The sequence below is a fragment of the Rhinatrema bivittatum genome, chromosome 4 (genome assembly GCF_901001135.1).
Source record: "Rhinatrema bivittatum chromosome 4, aRhiBiv1.1, whole genome shotgun sequence".
In the NCBI taxonomy this organism is placed as follows: Eukaryota; Metazoa; Chordata; class Amphibia; order Gymnophiona; family Rhinatrematidae; genus Rhinatrema; species Rhinatrema bivittatum.
In genome coordinates this window covers 20,947,461-20,968,690 of record NC_042618.1, presented here as the reverse complement: position 1 = coordinate 20,968,690, position 21,230 = coordinate 20,947,461, and the positions used below count along the sequence as shown (strand labels likewise).

Sequence of the window (21,230 nt, the reverse complement as noted above, 5' to 3'; positions counted from 1 at the left end):
CTGGCACCCCCCCTCGGAGGATAGAGGATCCTTAACTGCTGAAAGAATTTTCACCCTCTGTATTTTCTATTTTTTTTAAATAAACCTATCTCTGACTAACTCCTTTCAAACCAAGTAAGTAAACCCGTACAGACTGTGAGTTTTGCACCTCCACCATCTGCTGGAGACAGAGAAATACTGACAGACTGTGGGTGGCACCTCAGGGTCTAGGGCAGGGTCTGTCAAAACTTCTCTGTCTCCACCTGCTGGAGCGGAGCAAAACCCAGGAGTCTGGACTGATCCGGGTACGTACAGGGAATGTTTTATAACATCTTGCCATTGTTTGGGTAAACAGCTAGTGTTCTTGTGCTTTATCCCCATGTTATGTTACAGTAAAGTGACTTAAAATAATGTTCTATAAAAATGTTTTTCCTATGAAGGGCAAAACAGGGGAGTTGAACCGGCTGTTAAATGAGGTGCAGTCAATGCAAGAAAAGGCCCTGCTCTTCCAGCAGGAGAGAGACCAAGTCATGGTGGCACTCAAACAAAAGCAAATGGAAAGCACTGCCCTTCAGAATGAGGTACGCCGGCGAGAAGGAAACCTGTGTGGTGGTTGCTTCCACTCTGTGTCTTGCAGGGGGAGGGGAGGAACTTTTTCAGACAGGCCCATCCATAATCCTTTATTTCCCCAGAAAGTAATTAGGTCATGCAGATTAGTGCCACCCCCATCCCGGTAATGAGGGAAGTTTGGAATTAGATCCCTGATGACAGGGAACCCAAAGCCACCGCAAACACACTCCAGATGTTCTCCATCGCTTGCATTTATTCGGGGTAGACCTGTGGCACAATGAAAAAAAAAACGCTGCTTATTTACACTCTGTCTTCCTGTTAGTGCTCAGCTGATATATTCTTCACTCTCTCCCTGCCATGCAGAATTTGTCACCTCATTAGAGCAGAATGAAAGGCAAATAAGGGATGCCTGTGCCCAGATGCTGCCTATTCACTTGTCCTCTGGCTTACAGACAACTCGGCTGGTGCTAGTCTTGGTGGGTTTTTTAGGTCATTCTGACTCCCCACATTTCTCCAGATTCTTTTGGCATCCCGTACACTCCCATTATACCACCACTCTCCCTCTCAGCAGCTCTTTCAGTGACTGCTCTGGAAATCTCTCAGGGATCATAGGGTGAGGTGATACCATTTCCCTGAGCTAGGATTTGTCTACCATAAGGCAAAAGGGCCTTACATTATATTTTATTAAAACTCCAATTCTGAAATCAGCTGAGTGATGGGGAGAATAGAACTATTATTGTAGTGCACCCTGCACTTTTATTTAGAGATTTGGAAATCAAGCTGTGGTAGTTTGATAGTGCAGTGGTAACACAGCACTGCCATGTTGAAGACCTACAAAGTGGCATTCACAGCCTCCAAGAGAGAGAGGCCTTGGATGTCTTACCAGTGACACCTACTGGCCATATTGAGGAGTCTTACGCCATGTTCCTAGCAGAACCTTACTCCATGTCCCTCAGCCTGAGGAGCACTGCTGTAACTCCAGGCTAATTATGAAAACCCAATTGCCGCAGCTAAAGGCCAATTGCACTCCCTCCTTCCAAATGATAAATGGCAGTGGAGTTGAAGGCTAGAAACTATAGCATAGTAGAAAATAAAAAAAAAAGTAAGCATACATGAACAGATGATATTATTGAAAGAGAAATATACAGTAAAGCATATCCTATGAGCATCATTTTTTATATGACCAAAGTTGTTTTCTTCCTTATGGCTTCCTTTGAAGCCCTTGGTTATGTGATCTAGTCTGTTCATGTTTCGGTGCTCATCTGGTAATGTACATAGGTCCAACACTTGCGTGATAAGGAGCAGCGTTTAAACCAGGAGCTAGAGAGGCTGCGCAACCATCTGATAGAGATGGAGGACTCGTACACTCGCGAAGCTTTAGCAGCTGAAGACCGAGAGGCTGAGCTGAGGAGGAAGAACACAGTTTTGGAAGAAAGACTTGTGTCGTCATGTACAGCCGTTGAAAATGCAAGGTGAGTGCGATGATGTATTCCCTGGGATAAGTGTCCATGGGATTGGTATGCATTTAAAACTATATCTCATTCATAGGAACATGAAGAGCTGGTATTCCACATGACTGTTTTGTTATTAAATGCATTCTGTGCACCAAACAGGAACCTGAAATGCATTCTGCAGATGTAGATAAGTTTGTAAATGGAGCTATTGTTTCTTGCACAGAATAAAGCTGGCACTGTTGACATTTTATAAAATCGGGTTCCTCAACATGCTCTGAAATTTGTAAAAAAAAAATCATATTGAAGTACTCTGAAGGTTATTGTCTGCTGGGGAGAAACTGTAGCCTTTTGTTTCAACATTTGACATTCTTGTCTAGCCATCAAGCTAGTCTGCAGGTGGAGTCCTTGCAAGAGCAGCTGAGTCTGGTCTCCCGGAAGAGAGATGACGCTCTGCTCCAGCTTAACCTTTCTCAGGAGCAAGTCAAACAGTACGCACTTTCACTGGCCAACCTGCAGATGGTGCTCGAGCAGTTTCAACAGGGTAAGCACAATAGAAAGATAGAAAGACACTGGAAATGAGCATCAGAGGCTTCACACACTGAGGTTTTCAGTACCTACCAGCAAGTTGGGTGACCACAGAACAAAATCCTACTACAAACTGAAGGCCATGCAAGGTTTTTAAAGCACTCATTGACTGCTTGTCTGCAGAAGTTTTGCATCCTTTCCTGTAAGCCTGTACTTAGTGTTAGCAGCTGGCTTCAGGTTATTAGGAAATGGCTGAGCCATTCCTGGTTTAATCCCCATTATTCAGGAGCTATTGGTAATCCTTTCTCCATACGCTGACAGTTTGGCAGTAGAATCGTTTTATTTTTTTTTTCAAAAGAAGCGTAATCTTGAAGGAGAGAAGTGCTGTAGCATTTCCTCTAAATACAAAAATGTACAAATTTGCTAGCAGTATTTACTTGGGGTGTATCTATTTATTATAATCTATATATCAATAGATAGCTATATCTCTGTAGGTACACCCAGAATAAATACTGCTGACAAGTTTGTCTATTTCTATAAATATCTATCTGCTGTGATGCCAAGTTGGAAGCAGCTGAGTGAGACATGGTTATTTGTGTGGAACTCAGGATCCATGAGTGCAATACCAAAAAGAGATGAAAAACAAGTCTAGAATTGAAAAGCAACATATGAGCATGTTTTATGACTTGATCTGCATACGTGTATTATAGTTGCTCCAGGTGAGTGTGTTATTCTGGGAGAGCAAGAGGAAGAGAGTGAATGTGTGAGGTGCACTCTTCCCCCCCCCCCCTTACTCTTGCACTCTTTCTACTCCATGTTCTGTCCACCGAAGCTCTCTTTTCTATCCATCCATCCTTCCTTCCTTCCTTTCCCCTCTCCTCTGTCGCCATCTGCTTCAGCTGCTAATGGTGCCTCTTCTTCTGTGGCTATTAGGTCTTAGAATTACACCAGCCCTGCTGCTCCAGAAACCAGTGGTTGCCCCACCAGAAATTTAGGTTGCCCACTACCCACCTCTACACTCCACCTTGACATCTTTTGTCACAGATGGATGAACCCTAAACATGAGCACTTTTCCATTCCCTCTGCTAAATAAAACACACTGATAAAGAGATGTAAATGAGGCTCAAAAAGAAAACAATTACCTAGACTGCAGAATTGCAGGTTTTGCACCTATCTACCATCTGCTGGAGACAGAAATACTGAGGAACTGCAGGTAGCACATGTGGTTAAGTAGCAGTGTCGGTAAAACTTTCTCTGTCTCCATCTGCTGGAAGGGAGGCAAAACCCAGATGCCTGGACTGATATGTGGTACTACAGGGAATGAAAACTAGCAGGTAAGAACCAATTTTCCTTTCCTCTTCGCCCAGACCAGACACATAGGTCATGCCCACTAACAAGCAAATGGAGACAGAGTTACAGGTTTGCTCCCGTGCTGACCTCAGTCTGCCAGCAGATGGAGGGCGAGCATCCTGTGCTGTGAGCTGAGGCTTGGTTAGGCCTGGTGGTGAAGGATTGTAAGGTTGGATGGGGCAGCTTCTGAGGTGAAAGTCCTGTACTCCCTCCTTCGATTGAGTACAGCCCACGTCAGGGCATCTCCTAAGGTGAAAGTCTTATTCTTCCAACCTCAGTAGAATGCAGCCCGAGACCAGGGGACTTCCATTTTTGGACTAGAGCTACCAAAGCTGCACCCCAGGAGGGACCACTGGTCTGCCTCTCATCTGCAGATTTGGTCACCTCACCTGTTCCCATGTCCAGGTTGTTTATAAATATGTTAAAGCAGTGAAAATTTACCATTTAGCCCTATTCTGTTTTTTATCTCATAACCAGGTTGCAATCCACAATAGGACATTGCCCCATCCCATTTCCTACGAATTCTCTCATGAGGGACTTTGTCAAATGCTTTCTGAAATCCAGATACACTATATCAACTGGCTCACTTTTAACCACATTTTACACCCTCAAAAAAGTGTAACAGATTGGTGAGAAAAGACTTGCCTTGGCAAAATCCATGTTGGGTTTGTCTCATTAAACTATGCTTATCTATATGTTCAGTAATTTTGTTCTTTATGATAGTTTCTACCATTTTGCCTGGCACAGATGTAAGACTACTGGTCTGTAGTTTCCTGGATCACCCCTGGATCTCTCTTTAAAAATTGGTCTTACATAGCAACCTTCCAGTCTTCAGATACCTTACACTATTTAATGATAGTTTCAGTTGCTCTGAATCATCACTTTGAATATCATTTCTAGCATGGGTATATCTCTTACATCTTCCTCAGTGAAGACCAAAGCAAAGAATTAATTTAGTCTCTCTCTGCTGTGACCTTGTCATTCATAAGTGCCCCTTTTACCCCTTGATCATTTAATGGTCCAACTGACTCCCTCATAGGCATTTTACTTCAAAGGTACCTGAAAAAGATTTTATGAGATTGCTTCCACAGTTATCAGGATTTTTGCCAGAAATGGGTCCATATTACTTCAGAGCTAGTGGGTCTTAAACATAGCTCAAGTCGGATATGCTTGTCAAGTTTTCCCATCCCATTTCAGATGCCTTTATAGGCTCCTCATGTCATACCACTCTAAAAAAGAAGGTGGGGGGGAAAGTGATGTCATCCCTGGAAGATGGACACTTAAAACATTTACTCCCTTCACATTCTCTGTAAGCTAGAGAAATAGCAGTAAAAAGGCAGCAAGACTTACTGATACAAGGCGGCCTGCTAGTGCAGATGAGTGGTGATATGGCTTCACCTAAAAAAAAATCGGTGAGTTTAAAGCATTTTTCCTACGATTCTGGTGGATAGTGATTTGAGACTTTGAGCGGTGTGAATGAGCCTGTCTCGAGTGAGACGCTGGGATCGGATACTGGATGCACAGACGAGAGAGCAATACAAAGCAAAAGAGATGAATTAACTAAAGAGAACTTTCAAATGTTCCAGGAAATAAATCAACTAAGGAAGAGCTAAGCGACACTATTTCAGAAGTTCGATCCAATTTGATAGATTTTGGGAGGAAAGTTGAAGACATGGAAGCCTCCATGGGAAGATCAAATATCTGAGATGGCACAGATGAAATCTGAAATGTTGGAAATGCATAAACGTAATGCTGAGATGGTCCTTAAATTGGAGGACCTGGAAAACAGATCTCAGCAATTGATATCTTGATTAGGGGAATGCTGGAAACGGAGGCTATTGAGGATGCAAGTCTGGTGGTCTGTAAAATGTCTGGCAGTTCTAAATGCCAGAGAAGAAGAAGGCGAGAGTGTGAACAATGAGGACATTGTCATAGATATAGGGCACACAGAGCCTTAGGCACACCTGTAAGGAATGTCCCATGGGATATAATTGCCTGTGTATATAGTTTCCATCTTAAAGAACAGATTATGCAGCGAGTGAGGAGGATGGGTAACCTCACATGGGAAGATCACAGAATTGTGCTTTACAATGATATGGCACCCGCTACGCTGAAGAAACGGAAAGAATTGCAGACTATCACATCACTGTTGCACAGAGAAAATATCAGGTGGCTATATTCTTGCGGTATAGCATTTATAGAAACATAGAAATGACGGCAGAAGAAGACCAAATGGCCCATCTAGTCTGCCCAGCAAGCTTCACACATATTTTCTCTCATACTTATCTGTTTCTCTTAGCTCTTGGTTCTATTTCCCTTCCACCCCCACCTTTAATGTAGAGAGCAGTGATGGAGCTGCATCCAAGTGAAATATCTAGCTTGATTAGTTTGGGGTAGTAGCCGCCGCAATAAGCAAGCTGCACCCATGCTTATTTGTTTTACCCAGACTATGTTATTAGCCCTTATTGGTTGTTTTTCTTCTCCCCTGCCGTTGAAGCAGGGAGCTATGCTGGATATGCGTGACGTATAAGTCTTCTCCCATGCCGTTGAAGCAGAGAGCCATGCTGGATGTGCATCGAAATTGAAGTATCAGGCACATTTGATTTGGGGTAGTAACTGCCGTAACAAGCCAGCTACTCCCCGCTTTGTGAGTGCGAACCCTCTTTTCTTCTCCCCTGCCGTTGAAGCAGAGAGCTCTGCTGGATGTGTGAAGTATCAGTTTTTCTTCTCCCCTGCCGTTGAATCAGAGAACTATGCTGTATATGCATTGAAAGTGAAGTATCAGGCTTATTTGATTTGGGGTAGTAACCGCCGTAACAAGCCAGCTACTCCCCTCTTTGTGAGTGTGAATCCTTTTTTCCACATTTCCTCTTGCTGTTGAAGCTTAGAGCGATGTTGGAGTCAAGCCTGTGTATGTTTATTTAATAAGGGTATTGACTCCAGGCAGTAGCCATCATTCTGGCGAGTCACCCACTCTTCATTGGCAGCCTCTTGACTTTATGGATCCACAGTGTTTATCCCATGCCCCTTTGAAGTCCTTCACAGTTCTGGTCTTCACCACATCCTCCGGAAGGGCATTCCAGGCATCCACCACCCTCTCCGTGAAGAAATACTTCCTGACATTGGTTCTGAATCTTCCTCCCTGGAGCTTCAAATCGTGACCCCTGGTTCTGCTGATTTTTTTCCTTCGGAAAAGGTTTGTCGTTGTCTTTTGATCATTAACACCTTTCAAGTATCTGAAAGTCTGTATCATATCACCTCTGCTCCTCCTTTCCTCCAGGGTGTACATATTTAGATTCTTCAATCTCTCCTCGTACGTCATCCGATGAAGATCCTCCACCTTCCTGGTCGCCCTTCTCTGTACCGCCTCCATCTTGTCTTTGTCTTTTTGAAGGTACGGTCTCCAGAACTGAACACAGTACTCCAGGTGAGGCCTCACCAAGGACCTGTACAAGGGAATAATCACTTCCCTTTTCTTACTCGATATTCCTCTCTCTATGCAGCCCAGCATTCTTCTGGCTTTAGCTATCGCCTTGTCGCATTGTTTCGCCGACTTCAGATCATTAGACACCATCACCCCAAGGTCCCTCTCCTGCTCCGTGCACATCAGCCTTTCCCCCCCCCATCGAATACAGTTCATTCGGATTTCCACTCCCCATATGCATGACTTTGCACTGAATCTCAGCTGCCATATCTTCGACCACTCTTCCAGTTTCCTTAGATCCCGTCTCATTCTCTCCACTCCTTCCGGCGTGTCCACTCTGTTGCAGATCTTAGTGTCATCCGCAAAAAGACAAACCTTACCTTCTATCCCGTCCGCAATGTCGCTCACAAAGATATTGAACAGGACCGGTCCCAACACCGATCCTTGCGGTACACCACTTAAAACCGCTCTCTCTTCAGAGAAGGTTCCATTTACCATCACACATTGTCTTCTGTCAGTCAACCAATTTGCAATCCAGGTCACCACCTCGGCACTCACTCCCAAGCTTCTCGTTTTATTCACCAGTCTCCTGTGCGGAACCGTATCAAAAGCTTTGCTGAAATCCAAGTATATGATATCGAGCGCTCTTCCTCTATCCAATTCCTTGGTTACCCAGTCAAAAAAGTCAATCAGATTTGTCTGACAGGATCTTCCTCTGGTGAATCCATGCTGCCTCTGGTCCATCATTATAATTAGTGGCGTCACCTCGAGGATCCGTACTGAAGCGGAAGTAGTGATGATTTTGAAAGCTGCAGGGATATCAGTTCCGGAAGGGACTCGAAATGCAAAAAGGCCCAGAGATATAGAAACTGAAATGGCAGTGTGCAGGTAAAGGCAGGAATCTGCTGAGAAGGAACACTGATGAAACAGGTTTGCAGAGATCGGGAGTCACCTGAATATATTAACAGCTGCTGAAGGGACTCGCTGATATATAAAAATCCTGAGGACATGCAGTGTCTAAGTAGTAATATCCAGAAATGCATTGTTTGCTTATTTTTACCTTGCTAGGTTTTTTGTTTTTTTTTTTGGTTTAGCGACTATCTTAACTGAGAGAGAAAGCTTAGAGTTAGGATTTTTTCCTATTTTTGGCTTTGTTTTTCTTATTATGGCTCTCTGTATAGTGTAAGCTACAAGCTACTTAGTTAAGGTACTGCTATTACGGTTAGTAATACAAGTAGAAGAAAGAGTGAGGAGCGGGGGAGGGGATACTCATTCCCAGGAAGGATTCAAGCTGCCTAGGCAGTTATGGTTTTGTGTGGGATTGAGGGAGGGGGAGGGTGGGTTATGGGGGCAGACAGGTAAGATAGACAAAGAAATGAAAGGAGGGATAGTGGATTTGAATGTGAGAAGGCTAGAGTGGTGGAGGAGAGAATGGCTATTAGGAAGATGTATATTGCTATATGGTAAGGGGGGATGGGAAATTAATGTTCAATGGTTGCTATCAGGTTTGTTTCCTTAAAAGAGAGGGGACTAAATTCTCCATACAAATGCAAGATTGTTTTAGTTGATTTCATTGAAAGCCTCAATCACATTTAAACAGGAAACGCATTTGAGGAAGAGGGACGAGCGTTTAATATATTCTAATCATTAGTTTTTTTTGCTTTTAATTCTTTCTCACATAAGTATACTGGGGTGAGAATTTTAATATCGAAAGATCTGATGATTTAGGTCGATTGTGTATATCGTGATGCAGGGGTGGAGAAAGATTTCTTATTGTTCATCACTTCATAAATAATTATTTTTGTCCTAGTTAGTGTACTGTCCCAATGTTAATCAGAGAGAGATTTTGCAAGCAATAGATGGATGTCTTCTAAAGTCTAAAAGTAGGAAACTAATAATTGGGGTGGGGGGGATTTCAATTTGGTTCGTTACCCAGTGATACTATTCTTCAGACCTTCGATCAACCTCTATAGTAGATAGGTCAGCTGTTCGGAAATTAATGGAAAAATGGAATCTGGTAGATGTATGGAGGGTTAGGCAATCTACAGCGAGGAATTATTCTTTCTATTCAAAACCACAAAACTTTTTGGTAGTGAGAGCCTTAACTGCTAGTATAAAAGAGGTAGCGATTGGAACTATATCATGGTCTGATTATGCCCCGATACGGTGGGAGATGTTGGTGAATTAACTTTCTGGAGGGCGATTGTTCTTGAACTAAATGATCTCTTGAAAGATAAAGATACGGAACAGATTCAATTAGCAATTATTGACTATTTGTAACTTAATGATTCAGAAGAAACTACTCCAGCGGTCAACGAGAAGAAGGCGTTTGACAGAGTACATTGGCCATTCTTATTTCAAGTCATGAACAGGATGGGAGTTGGGGGATATTTTTTGAAGTGGGTGCGGGAATGGTATAGAGGCCCTGAAGCATGCATTAAAATAAATGGAGGATATTCAGAAAATTTTATAGTGCAGAGGGGTACGAGAAAAGGGGGGGTGCCCTCTCTCGCCTTTGCTATTTGCATTAAGTATAGAACCATTAGCAGAAAGAATTAGTCAACATATGGGTATCACTGGGATAAAGATAGGGGAGAAGCATTATAAAATGTAGTTATACGCCAATATTTTTTTTACTCTTTCTGACCTAGAATGTTCTTTGGGGTTGTTATCTGAAATTGAGATATTTGGGAGAGTTGCAAGATTTAAAATTAATAGAGAAATCCAAGATCTTACATATTTATCAGACACGCAGGTTCGAATATTGAAAGCAAAATTTCCCGTTAAATGGGCAAGAGGATTTGTTAAATATCTAGGGGTAAATGTGGGGGCTGCTTATAGTGAATTGCTTAGATTAAATTATGTTCCCTTGCTTCAATCTTTAGGGCAGGATATGGATAAGTGGGATAGAGATGTACCTGGTTGCCGCATCCCAAAAAAGATATAGTTGTGATGGAGAAGGTACAGAGAAGGGCGACCAAAATGATAAGGGGAATGGAACAGCTCCCCTATGAGGAAAGACTAAAGAGGTTAGGACTTTTCAGCTTGGGGAAGAGACAGCTGAGGGGGGGATATGATAGAGGTGTTTAAAATCATGAGAGGTCTAGAATGGGTTAATGTGAATCAGTTATTTACTGTTTCGAATAATAGAAAGACTAGGGGGCATTCCATGAAGTTAGCATGGGGTACATTTAAAACCAATCGGAGAAAGTTCTTTGTCACTCAATGCACAATTAAACTCTGGAATTTGTTGCCAAGGGATGTGTTTAGTGCAGTTAGTATAGCTGGGTTTAAAAAAGGATTGGATAAGTTCTTGGAGGAGAAGTCCATTACCTGCTATTAATTAAGTTAACTTAGAAAATAGCCATTGCTATTACTAGCAACAGTAACATGGGATAGACTTAGGGCTGGATTTTAAAAGCCCTGTGCGCGTAAATCAGGCCGGATTTACGCGCGCAGGGCACTCGCGCGCCTATTTTGCATAGGTCGCCGGCGCGTGCAAGTCCTGGGGCTTCGTAAAAGGGGCGGTCTGGGGGCGTGGTGCTGGTCCGGGGGCGTGGCCGAGGCCTCCTGACCAGCCCCTGCTCGGGGTAGGCGTAAATCTTCCGACAAAGGTAGGGGGGTTTAGATAGGGCCGGGGGGGGGGGTTAGGGAGGGGAAGGTGAGGGGAGGTGGAAGGAAAGTTCCCTCTGAGGCTGCTCCGATTTCGGCGCAGCCTCGGAGGGAACAGGCAGCGCGTGCCGGGCTCGGCGCGCGCAGGTTGCACAAATGTACACCCCCTTGCGTGCGCCGACCCCGTATTTTATAAGATACGCGCGACTACGTGCGTATCTTATAAAATCCAGCGTACTTTTGTTCACATGTGGTGCGCGAACAAAAGTACGCACTCGCGCTGTTTTTGAAAATGTACCCCTTAGTGTTTGGGTAACTGCCAGGTTCTTATGGCCTGGATTGGCCACTGTTGGGAACAGGATGCTGGGCTTGTTGGACACTTCGTCTGACTCAGTATGGCATGTTCTTACCATGGCTAGGAAGAATTGCGGCGGTAAAGATGACACTTCTGCCAAGACTTGGCTACTTCTTTCAAACTCTTCCTTGTGATGTTGCAAAAAAATATTTTTTCTTTTATTTGGAAAAGGAGGCTTCTGAGAATGGCTAGACATGTATTATATCTTTCTAAGCTGGATGAGGGACTGGGGGTCCCGAATATCACTAAATACTAAGGCAGTAGTTGACTGTCACAATAAGGTTACTAAGAAACAATGGGTGGAAATCGAAAGGAATTTGACTGGGGTATAGTGGCTTCATATTATCTTTTGGATTAAAGAGCTGAAAGAAAAAGATGAAAGCAGGGTATCCCCATGTACATCATGTACATTAGAGATTTGGGGAAAATGGAAAAAGGAATTTGTGGGGGATAAGGACTATTTCTTTCTAACGCCTGTTAGACAATGTAATGCTTTCTGGCTGGGAGAGATTTTAAAATATTTAGTAAATGGGAGGCTAAAGGGTTGATGAAGTTAAAGCAAGTTTGGAAGGGACAAATGATGGCAACTTTTCAAGAATTAGTGGAGGAATTCAAATTATCTAAAAAAACCAAAAAAAAACATTTTGCATTTACTCAGTTACGGCATTTTGTAAAAACTAAAAAGCATAAGAGAAGATTTGAGGAAAGGAAAATCCTTATTTGAAGGGTACTGCAACAAAGCGAACATAATTAAAAGTGTGATTCCTAAATTATAGGCTTTATTGAATGAAGCTTCGAGAAAGAAAACATGGCATTTGTTAGCTTGGGAAAAAGACCTTGCAAAGCAGTTAGATGAGGTTGAATGAGAGTGGTGTTTTGTCTTCCATAGCATCCATGGTGGTGGAAAATAGATATAAATTACTATATAGGTGGTATGTCGCTCCTCACAAATTGCAAAAGTTGTATGCGGCATGCAGTGGTAAATGCTGAAGGGAGTGTGGAGCTGTGGGGGACTTTTTCCATATGTGGTGGACTTGTCCTGTTCTTCAGGAATTTGGGGGCCTAAATATGCCAATTAGTAGTTGCTATGATAAACAAGCCTGTACCAAAGGATCCTAAGTTATTTTTGTTTAATATGTCATTGGAAGGTATTTCGGATTTGAGAGAGAAATTAGTTGTAACTGTGGCTAATCCTGCTAGGTGGGTGGTGGCTCGGGGATGGAAAAATGCGGGGCCACCTCGTATTCAGCAGTGATACAACGATTGAAATGGATCCACTATATGGAAAAGTTAACAGCTCTGCAGAGGGATAATCTTTTGAAATTTCAAGAAATATGGAAACCATTTCAACGGTTGTTAGATACTGATAGTGATCCTTCAGGAGTGGATAACACGGGGATAAATTAGAAGCAAAGTTGTATTCTACATTGGGATTATTGTTCTTTAATTGCGACTCCTGGTTTAATTTTATTTTAGAAGAATTCATACTGTTTCTTAACATTATTATAATAGGGGCAATCACAATAGTCTTCCTAACTGTTTATCGCAGTATTCTTTTACTTATTGTTAGTATATTCGTCCCAAGTGATGTATTTTATTTTAATAAGATTAGCATACTAGGGAGTGTGGGGAGGGGATGGGGTATTAATGAAAGTGCTTTAAGAATAAGTATTTCAACATATTTTAACTGTTTTGGTTAATGGGAAACAAATGATGTTGGTCTATGTATTTGTGTCTTGTTGGTTACAAATGTTATATTTAAATAAAATATTAATTATAATTAAAAAAAAAAAATGTGATGGTCAGGGAAACGCTCCATCATTGTCTTCATCTAAGGGCTGTTGTCAGTCTCCCACAGATGGGACTTGAGTGAGTGCTTGATTGGCTATGTGGTTCCATAAATGGAGAGTACCTTTCATCCTGTTCTAGACTTAAAGAAGGTCATCCAGATCCTGAAAGTGTCCCATTTCAGAATGGAGATGTCAAGATTGAGATGGGTCATAGTAGCAGTGAGACAAGGAGAATTTCTGATGTTCTTGGATCTGACAAAGGCTACCTGCATGTTCCTATAAAGGAGAGTCGTCAAAAGGGGGCCCTTTCAGTTTCCAGTCCTTCCCTTTGGATTAGTCTTGACCTGAGAACCTTTTCCAGTGTGATAGTTAAGTAGCAGCTGCTCTGTGCTGGGAAGGATTTCTTGTTCATCCTTATCTGGGCAGTTGATTGATCTGTGTGAAGTCGGCTTAAGAGAAGGGAGTCTGTTACAGCCATAGAGCTTCAGTTTTGGCAAGAGCTGGGATGGGTAGTGAATTTTGCCAAGAGCAAATGGCAGCCTTCTCCGATCCTGGAGTCTTTAGGGGCTTGATTGGACACAAAGTCCATTTGATGAGGCAGAGGATTCTGAAATGGTCAAGAGATTGCTGTTGCAGTAGAAGTTTGCCACTGTGTGCAGTGATCCTAGACCCTAGTTCCCTGGGCAAGAGCCCCATATGAGACCCTTGCAGAAAGCCTTACTCTCTTAACAGAAGGTTTGGGGGTGTTGTGCTGTGGAACAGTTTAACGGACAAGGTTCGAGAAATAACATGTTTTAAACTGTTTCGAAAGACAATAAAAGCTGCCTTATTTAGAGAAGCATTCCTGTAAAAGACTTTTATTAATTTTAATGTTTGGTGATTGTGATCTGTTTTTTGTTACAAAAATAAACGTAAAACAATAAGTAATCAGCCTAGCATGACATAGTCACTATAGGCGGAATAGAAATATTTTAAATAAATAATAAATCTGCATAGAGCGGCAGCTACTCCCCTAAAAAAAAAACTTCTGGGCAGACTAGATGAATTGTTTTGGTCTTTATTTGCCATCATTTGCTAAGTTTTAAGAATAGGCATTGGTAGTGTTTTTCCAGTAACAGTTAGCTTGCATCTGAACTGGTTTGGCTGGATGAAGGAGGAGGAGAAATTAGGCCTACCTTGAGTCCAGCCAGACCAGTCCAGAGCCTGTCCTATTCTGTCAAATGTAGTCTTCTGTTTTAGAATTAGGAAGAAATGATCTAGTATCATAGTTTAAGAAAAATGGTAAGTTTATTTACGTTTCTTATATACCGCTGATTTCCAGAAAAAGATCAATACAGTGTACAGAATAAACCATAAAACACAAACAATACTAAACACAATAAAACTAATATAAAACTAAATAAGCATTAAAAAAATTTACAATAACTTAAATGCTTCAGTAAAATATAAAGCCTTTATGTTCTAAAGACTTTATTTCATCCTATCATGAGGTTGGTTAGTTATCCTCTACTTTCTATTCTATCTCAGAGGCCCCCTGATTCGGGGGTGGGGGGATGGGGAGAGGTATAGAATTTAGTAAATTATTCTTAACTTATTAGAGTATACTGGCAGGTTAGCATGGGAGCCTTTAAGGAGTGATGTCAGCAAACCTGTTAATCTCTGTGTCCATTTTCTGGTTGGTGGGCATAACCAATGTGTCTGGACTGGTCTGACTTCAAGGAAAGGAAATTATTAGGTAAGCCTAAATTTCTCCATAAACCTCTATCAAGCTTATAGTTTTAAACCTATGTTATAGGGACATTGTGCCTTTTTAAACTTTGAAAATGAATCAACTGCATCACCAAATCTGTTCCGCACACAAAGAACTTGTATAGTTAGTCTTACTGTAGTGACCTCAGCTACATGCTAGTGTATTTCAGCTTTAGTAGGGGGACATTTCTGCAGCTCCAACTTTCCTCTGCATACCACTGAACAGGAGATGGAAGAAAAATGTACATTTCCGGAAATGGAAGTCACTTTTTCTTGAGAGCATTTACCCCACTAAGTGCTTGATTTTCTCCCATCTTGTGTTTGTGGACAAAGATCTTGATGAATCAGGTCCTAATTCTTAGACAAGCTTCTAATGTAAGCAGGTTTTTATCATATTTTGAACTGACACTGTAGGTGTGTGCTTCGTTTATTATCTTTAGTGGTAAACATGCAGCAGTTAATGCTGTTTGGCTCCCTTGATTCTGGGCATGGGCACATCCCTTATTGCTCTCCAGATTTCATAGGTTGAGATTATCCCTCTGCATCTCACGTTACTTTGTATGTGGACAGGATTATTGCATTGTAACACTGTTAATGTCATTTTGCTATGTAACTTTGTGTTTTAGAGGAAAAAGCCATGTATTCTGCCGAGCTGGAAAAACACCAAAAACAGAATGCAGAATTGAAACAAAAAACTGAAAGGCTAGAGAACAGGGTGGTGTCGTTACAGGTAAGCTGAGAGTAGCTTCACAGCACTGTTGAGCATCAGAATTACTTTATACTTTTTGGTCAGGCTTATAAAGCCTTTTATACCTGTTTGATCTCCAAGAATGTGGTTCACTTCATATCGTGGTATGGGGCAATTTTCAAAGGGAAACAACCCACAGTGGTTCTCTTTGAAAATGTGCCGCCAGCAGCGCGCACACTGCAGGTACAAAAATACCTCCAGACTTACATTACAGCAGGTGCAAAGTGCACGTGAGGATATAAAAACAAAATCATCGTCCATTTCCTAGCATGTAGCAGATGGACTCGGGACCAATGGGTATAGTGTACTCCTATTAGCAGTTGGAGACCAATCAGATTTCAATCTGACGTCGGCCCCTAATACATATACCCCTGCAGGAAGTGCAGCTCTTCAGTATTTTCCATCTCCATAGCAGTTAGGGACTATCTGCACGCTCTCGCAGCGTTTGAACCAAATCCAAAGAAGAAAACCAAAATTAACGGAGAAAACCCTTGGGTCCCTCCCCCAGTTGAGATTCCCATGGTGATTTCCATGGTCCTTCGGAGGTGAGCCTCGGTCCGGCGACCGAATCGCAGCGAGGACCTAGCCCCCAATCCTCGGGCGCGGCTGAGAGGCAGCGGGTGCACCCCTCGAGCGCGGCGGTGAAGGTATTTGCCCTCTCCCCCCACAGCCGGAGACTGCCCAGAACGAAATCGGGAAGCGCCGAAGACAAGGTAAGGTAGAAATCTTCTGTTTGAATCCGGTCGCCGAGGATCGAGGAGGAGCACAGGTCACCGATCGGAACCAGTGCCACCAGGTTGATCCGCCCTAACAGGGCCAGGCCCCGGCTATTTCCAAGGGTCTGCCCACGTGGAGACCCTCCGAGGAGGTGGCCATATTACCCGCATGCTCGCCGTCGCCATCTTGGCCCTATTCGCCGCGCCGCCCGCCGTTCGATCAGAGCGCACAAATTGAGCTAAGCGCACAAAAATCTTTGTGCGTATAAACTTACGCTCACATAAAACCTTGCGCACATCTACGGCTAGGCGCATATCTGCGCGCATATCTCAGGCGCACTGGAGCGCACAAGAGCTTATCCGTCCACAGACATGGCACCTCCAGAAACAGGAATAAAAGCTCAAGGCCTCTGCCCAGCATGCCACATCAGAGCCGCCCAGAGTGAGGAGGCCGACGCCCTGTGCGCTCACTGTGAGGAGGCCCTGGGAGATCCAGGTCAGGGCCAGTCCCACCCAGGGCCCAGTGCTAGCTCCTCAGGGGGTACCCCGGACCTAGCAGGCCCCAGTGGGTCCGCCCCACAGACAGGGACCCCCAAGGAACCCGCACCCCTCAACTTAGACCCAGTGTCGATCTCTTGGGTGGAGTTATTCAAGGGGATTAACGCCTTTGTCAAAATGCAAACTGAACCTCTGGCTGATCAGCTACATGCTCCACCGGAGGACCCTCATGCCCCAGGACCCTCGAGGCCTAGGCACAGGCTCCCACCACCCAGAAGCCCCACCTACGGGGACACGGATTTCTCCAAAGAGGAAGTCGAGCCCCTGGAGGAGGGGGAACTCCCCTCGGGGACAGAGCCACACCGAACCATGAGACGCTTCTTCACAAAGGAGCTCCCGGACCTCGTATCCCAATGTCTAACGGAACTCGCTATCCCAGGCCAAGGCACCTTGGGGGAGCCTAGAACGAACCCCTGCTGGAGGGCCTTCGCCAGACGTCGCGCCATTTTCCTCTCTTACAGGCGGCACAACAGCTAGTTGACCTGGAATGGAATGCTCCGGAGTCCACATTCAAAGGGGGACGAGCCTTGTCAGCCATGTACCCCCTGGACCCAGCGACCAAGGAGCTTCTGGCATGCCCTAGAGTGGACGCCATAGTTTGCGCGGTCGCTAAGCGCACTACCATCCCAGTGGAGGGAGGAGCGGCGCTCAAGGATGCACATGACCAGCGCCTGGAAGCCATCCTAAAACAGTCATTTGAAGTTGCAGCCATGTCCCTGCAGATTGCGGCCTGCTGCACCGTGGTGACACGTGCCTGCTTATCACAAGCCAGAAACAACACCCCGGGAGAAGACATGGAACCAGCAGTATCATTCCTCACTGATGCTGCCTCTGATCTAGTGCGCACAGCAGTCAGAGGAGTGTCGTCCGCAGTGGCAGCCAGGAGACAACTCTGGCTTCGAAGTTGGTCGGCTGAAGCCTCTTCCAAGATGTGCCTCACAAGGATGCCCTTCAAAGGATCCCTCCTGTTCGGCAGCGAACTAGAGAAACTGGCCAACAAATGGGGCGACTCCCTATTACCATGCCTGCCGGAAGACAAGACGAAGAGAAACCAGATAGATGCCAGTCTACACGGATGGGGAGCACACTGCGAAGAGTTAACCGCCCAAGGACAGTGGAACGCAGAAGAGGCGGGATGGAACATCAACCACCTAGAAGCGCCGGCAGTCAGACTAGCCTGCCTGCAGTTCGCCCACAGACTCCGAGACAAAGCAATGTCTCTCAAATTCTCAAATGTTTACGGAATTTGGAGCAATGCCCTCTCAAATTTTATTTATTTATAACTTTTTCTATACCGAAGTTCAAAAAACAGAGTTAATTATCACTCCGGTTTACATATCAACCTTGAACAAACAGTGACAAAAATTGTCTTACATAGAACAGGAGGAGAAACTTGGATACAACATAAGTAAAGGGAAAATATAACAAATCGAACTGTTAAGAGCTAAATGAATTGTCTAGTTGGGGTGAAAAGGAGAAATCAAAGGGAAAAAGGAGAAATTCCGTAAACAGATAAAAACCTGGCTCTTCCACCAGGCTTTTCCGGATTAACATTGCTGTCACCTCCTATTTGCTGCCCCCCTACCTACTTAATCTAATATCTCCTGTAACCCCTCCTTTCCCTTTGTAAATAAACCCTGTAGACCACACAATCTCCCTTTCTGCCCCAATTGTAAATTTGTAAATCAAATAATATTGTATAATCTGTGTATTCACACACTTGTTAAGCTTGTTACCTCAATCTCTCCTCTCTCCTTCATTTAGTTTGTTCAGGTTTCACTGTTGGGACCTCTATCAGTTGTCCTCCCCCCAATTCCCTGTTTATTGTACTTTCCACCTTTTTGTTATTATGTAAACCGATATGATGTGTACTTTAATGTCGGTATAGAAAAGCTGTTAAATAATAAATAAATAAAAGCTGTCAGGGTGATGTCGGACAACGCCACGACTGTGGCCTACATCAACTGACAGGGCGGAACTAGAAGCCAACAGGTGTCCCTAGAAATAGACCTCCTGATGGCGTGGGCAGAAGCAAATCTCCAGGAGATCTCCGCCATCCACATCGCCGGGAAAGACAACATCACGGCAGACTTCCTCAGCAGGGAAAGTCTAAACCCAGGAGAATGGAAGCTGTCGTCCACAGCCTTCAAGATGATAGTGAATCGGTGGGTGACCCCAGACATGGACCTTCTAGCAAGCAGATCCAACGCTCAAGTACCCAGATACTTCAGCCGCAGGCAGGATCCGCAGTCCCAGGGGATCGATGCCCTGGTACAGACCTGGCCACCGGGGACCCTGCTATACGCCTTCCCACCGTGGCCCTTGCTGGGCGCAATCATACACAAGATACGGTGACACAGGGGACTAGGTCTTCTGGTGGCTCCAGATTGGCCAAGAAGACCCTGGTACGCAGACATGAGAAGACTACTGGCAGGGAGTCCACTACCCGAGCCTCCAAACAGAGACCTACTACAACAAGGTCCGATCCTTTACGAGGACCCAGCTCAATTCTCTCTTACGGTCTGGCCATTGAGAGGGCTTGCCTGAGAGAGAGCGGATACTCGGGGGCAGTAATAGATTCTCTCCTCCGAGCACGCAACTTCTCCACATCTCTAATGTGCATAAGGATCTGGAGAGTTTTTGAGGCCTGGTGCGAAGGCCACAACGTCAAGCCACGCTCCTCTAATGTTCCCATGATCCTGGAATTCTTACAGAATGGACTACAGAAGGGTCTGTCCCTCAACTCCATCAAGGTACAAGTGGCAGCATTGTCATGCTTCGGCTCCGGGAGCAAGGGCGACAGCATAGCCTCGCACCCAGATGTATCACGCTTGCTGAAAGGAGTCAAACACATCCGTCCACCACTAAAGTGGCCAGTACCTCTGTGGAACCTCAACCTCGTCTTGGAGTTCCTAGCGGGATCCGCCTTCAGACCCCTCCAAGGCCTGTCCCTCCGTCTGTTTACCTTAAAGACTGTGTTCTTGCTGGCCGTGTGCTCTGCCCGCTGCATCTCGGAACTGCAAGCACTGTCCTGCCATGAACCGTTCCTCAGACTCACCCCGGGGTCCATCCAACTACACACGGTGCCCTCCTTCCTCCCCAAAGTGGTCTCACACTTCCACTTTAACCAAACCATCTCACTACCAACGATGGATGGCTTGAAGAATTCGGAAGAAGCCCGTAGTCTACGCCATCTCAACATCGGCAGACTCCTATCCAGATACCTGGAAATGTCAGAACCAGTACGAAAGACGGACCACCTTTTCGTCCTTCACAGCGGAAAGAGGCAAGGGGAAGCGGCCTCACGGGCAACCATTGCCCGCCGGATCAAAGAAGTCATCAAGGCGGCCTACGTAGAAGCTGGAAAACCACCACCTCTACAGGTCAAGGCCCATTCTACCAGAGCCCAGGCAGTATCCTGGGCAGAAACTAGAATGCTGTCACCTGCCGAGATCTGCAGGGCGGCAACGTGGTCCTCCATCCATACCTTCTCCAGATTCTACCGTCTGGATGTGCAGGCTCAGGAGGACACGGCATTTGCAAGGGGCAATTCTAAGTGGACCACGGGGAGCCTCCCACCTGGTTCAGGAGTAGCTTTTATACATCCCATTGGTCCTGAGTCCATCTGCTACATGCTAGGAAATGGAGAAATTACTTACCTGATAATTTCGTTTTCCTTAGTGTAGACAGATGGACTCAGCATCCCACCCTTGGCTGCTGTTGTACATGGTTTTTCAATGAATCAAGGGTAAGCCATGTTTTCATCTACCTAGGGCATCCACCTTGCCAGGTGTCGACGCTTTCCAGTTGAGTACACTGGTGGTCTCCAGCTATAGTCAATCAACCAGTTCAAGTTAATCAGGTTAATCAAGTTTTAAACGTTCTAACAAGTTATGAAGTTATTTAAGTTAATCATATTATTAAGTTAATCAGTCAGTCACACATATATCCACAAAGCTTTTCGAGGAGAATACTGAAGAACTGCACTTCCTGCAGGGGTATATGTACTAGGGGATGACGTCAGATTGAAATCTGATCCGTCTCCAACTGCTAACAGGAGTACACTATACCCATTGGTCCTGAGTCCATCTGTCTACACTAAGGAAAACGAAATTATCAGGTAAGTAATTTCTCCATTTGTTTCCTCCACAAACTAACTCCACCCCCTCTTTCCTGTGAAATAGCACTCATACTTTTACCCGCCCTGTGGGGGAGGGGGTGGGATGGCACATTTCTAAAGCCCTGTATAGAAGTGCATTGAGAGAAAAGCCCCTTTTTGTTTGAGGTATGCTTGTCAGCCAAGAATGTAGGGAAGAGTCTGCAATCACTATAGTATTTGTTTCTTGAACCTTTTTAAATAAAATAACCAATTGCAAGGTACTTTACAGGAAGAAATTATC

General features: G+C 44.5%; 1 protein-coding gene across 1 annotated transcript in view; it reads left to right on the top strand.

Moving 5' to 3' along the window:
- The window catches only part of TRIP11 (thyroid hormone receptor interactor 11), a 146,689-nt gene that overhangs the window by 94,299 nt on the left and 31,160 nt on the right, over positions 1 to 21,230 (top strand). Inside the window, exons 12-15 of the mRNA XM_029597808.1 lie at positions 420 to 560; positions 1,828 to 2,021; positions 2,381 to 2,544; positions 15,435 to 15,538. Of these exons, the coding sequence (XP_029453668.1) occupies positions 420 to 560; positions 1,828 to 2,021; positions 2,381 to 2,544; positions 15,435 to 15,538 (603 nt within the window). The remainder of the gene's footprint in view (positions 1 to 419; positions 561 to 1,827; positions 2,022 to 2,380; positions 2,545 to 15,434; positions 15,539 to 21,230) is intronic.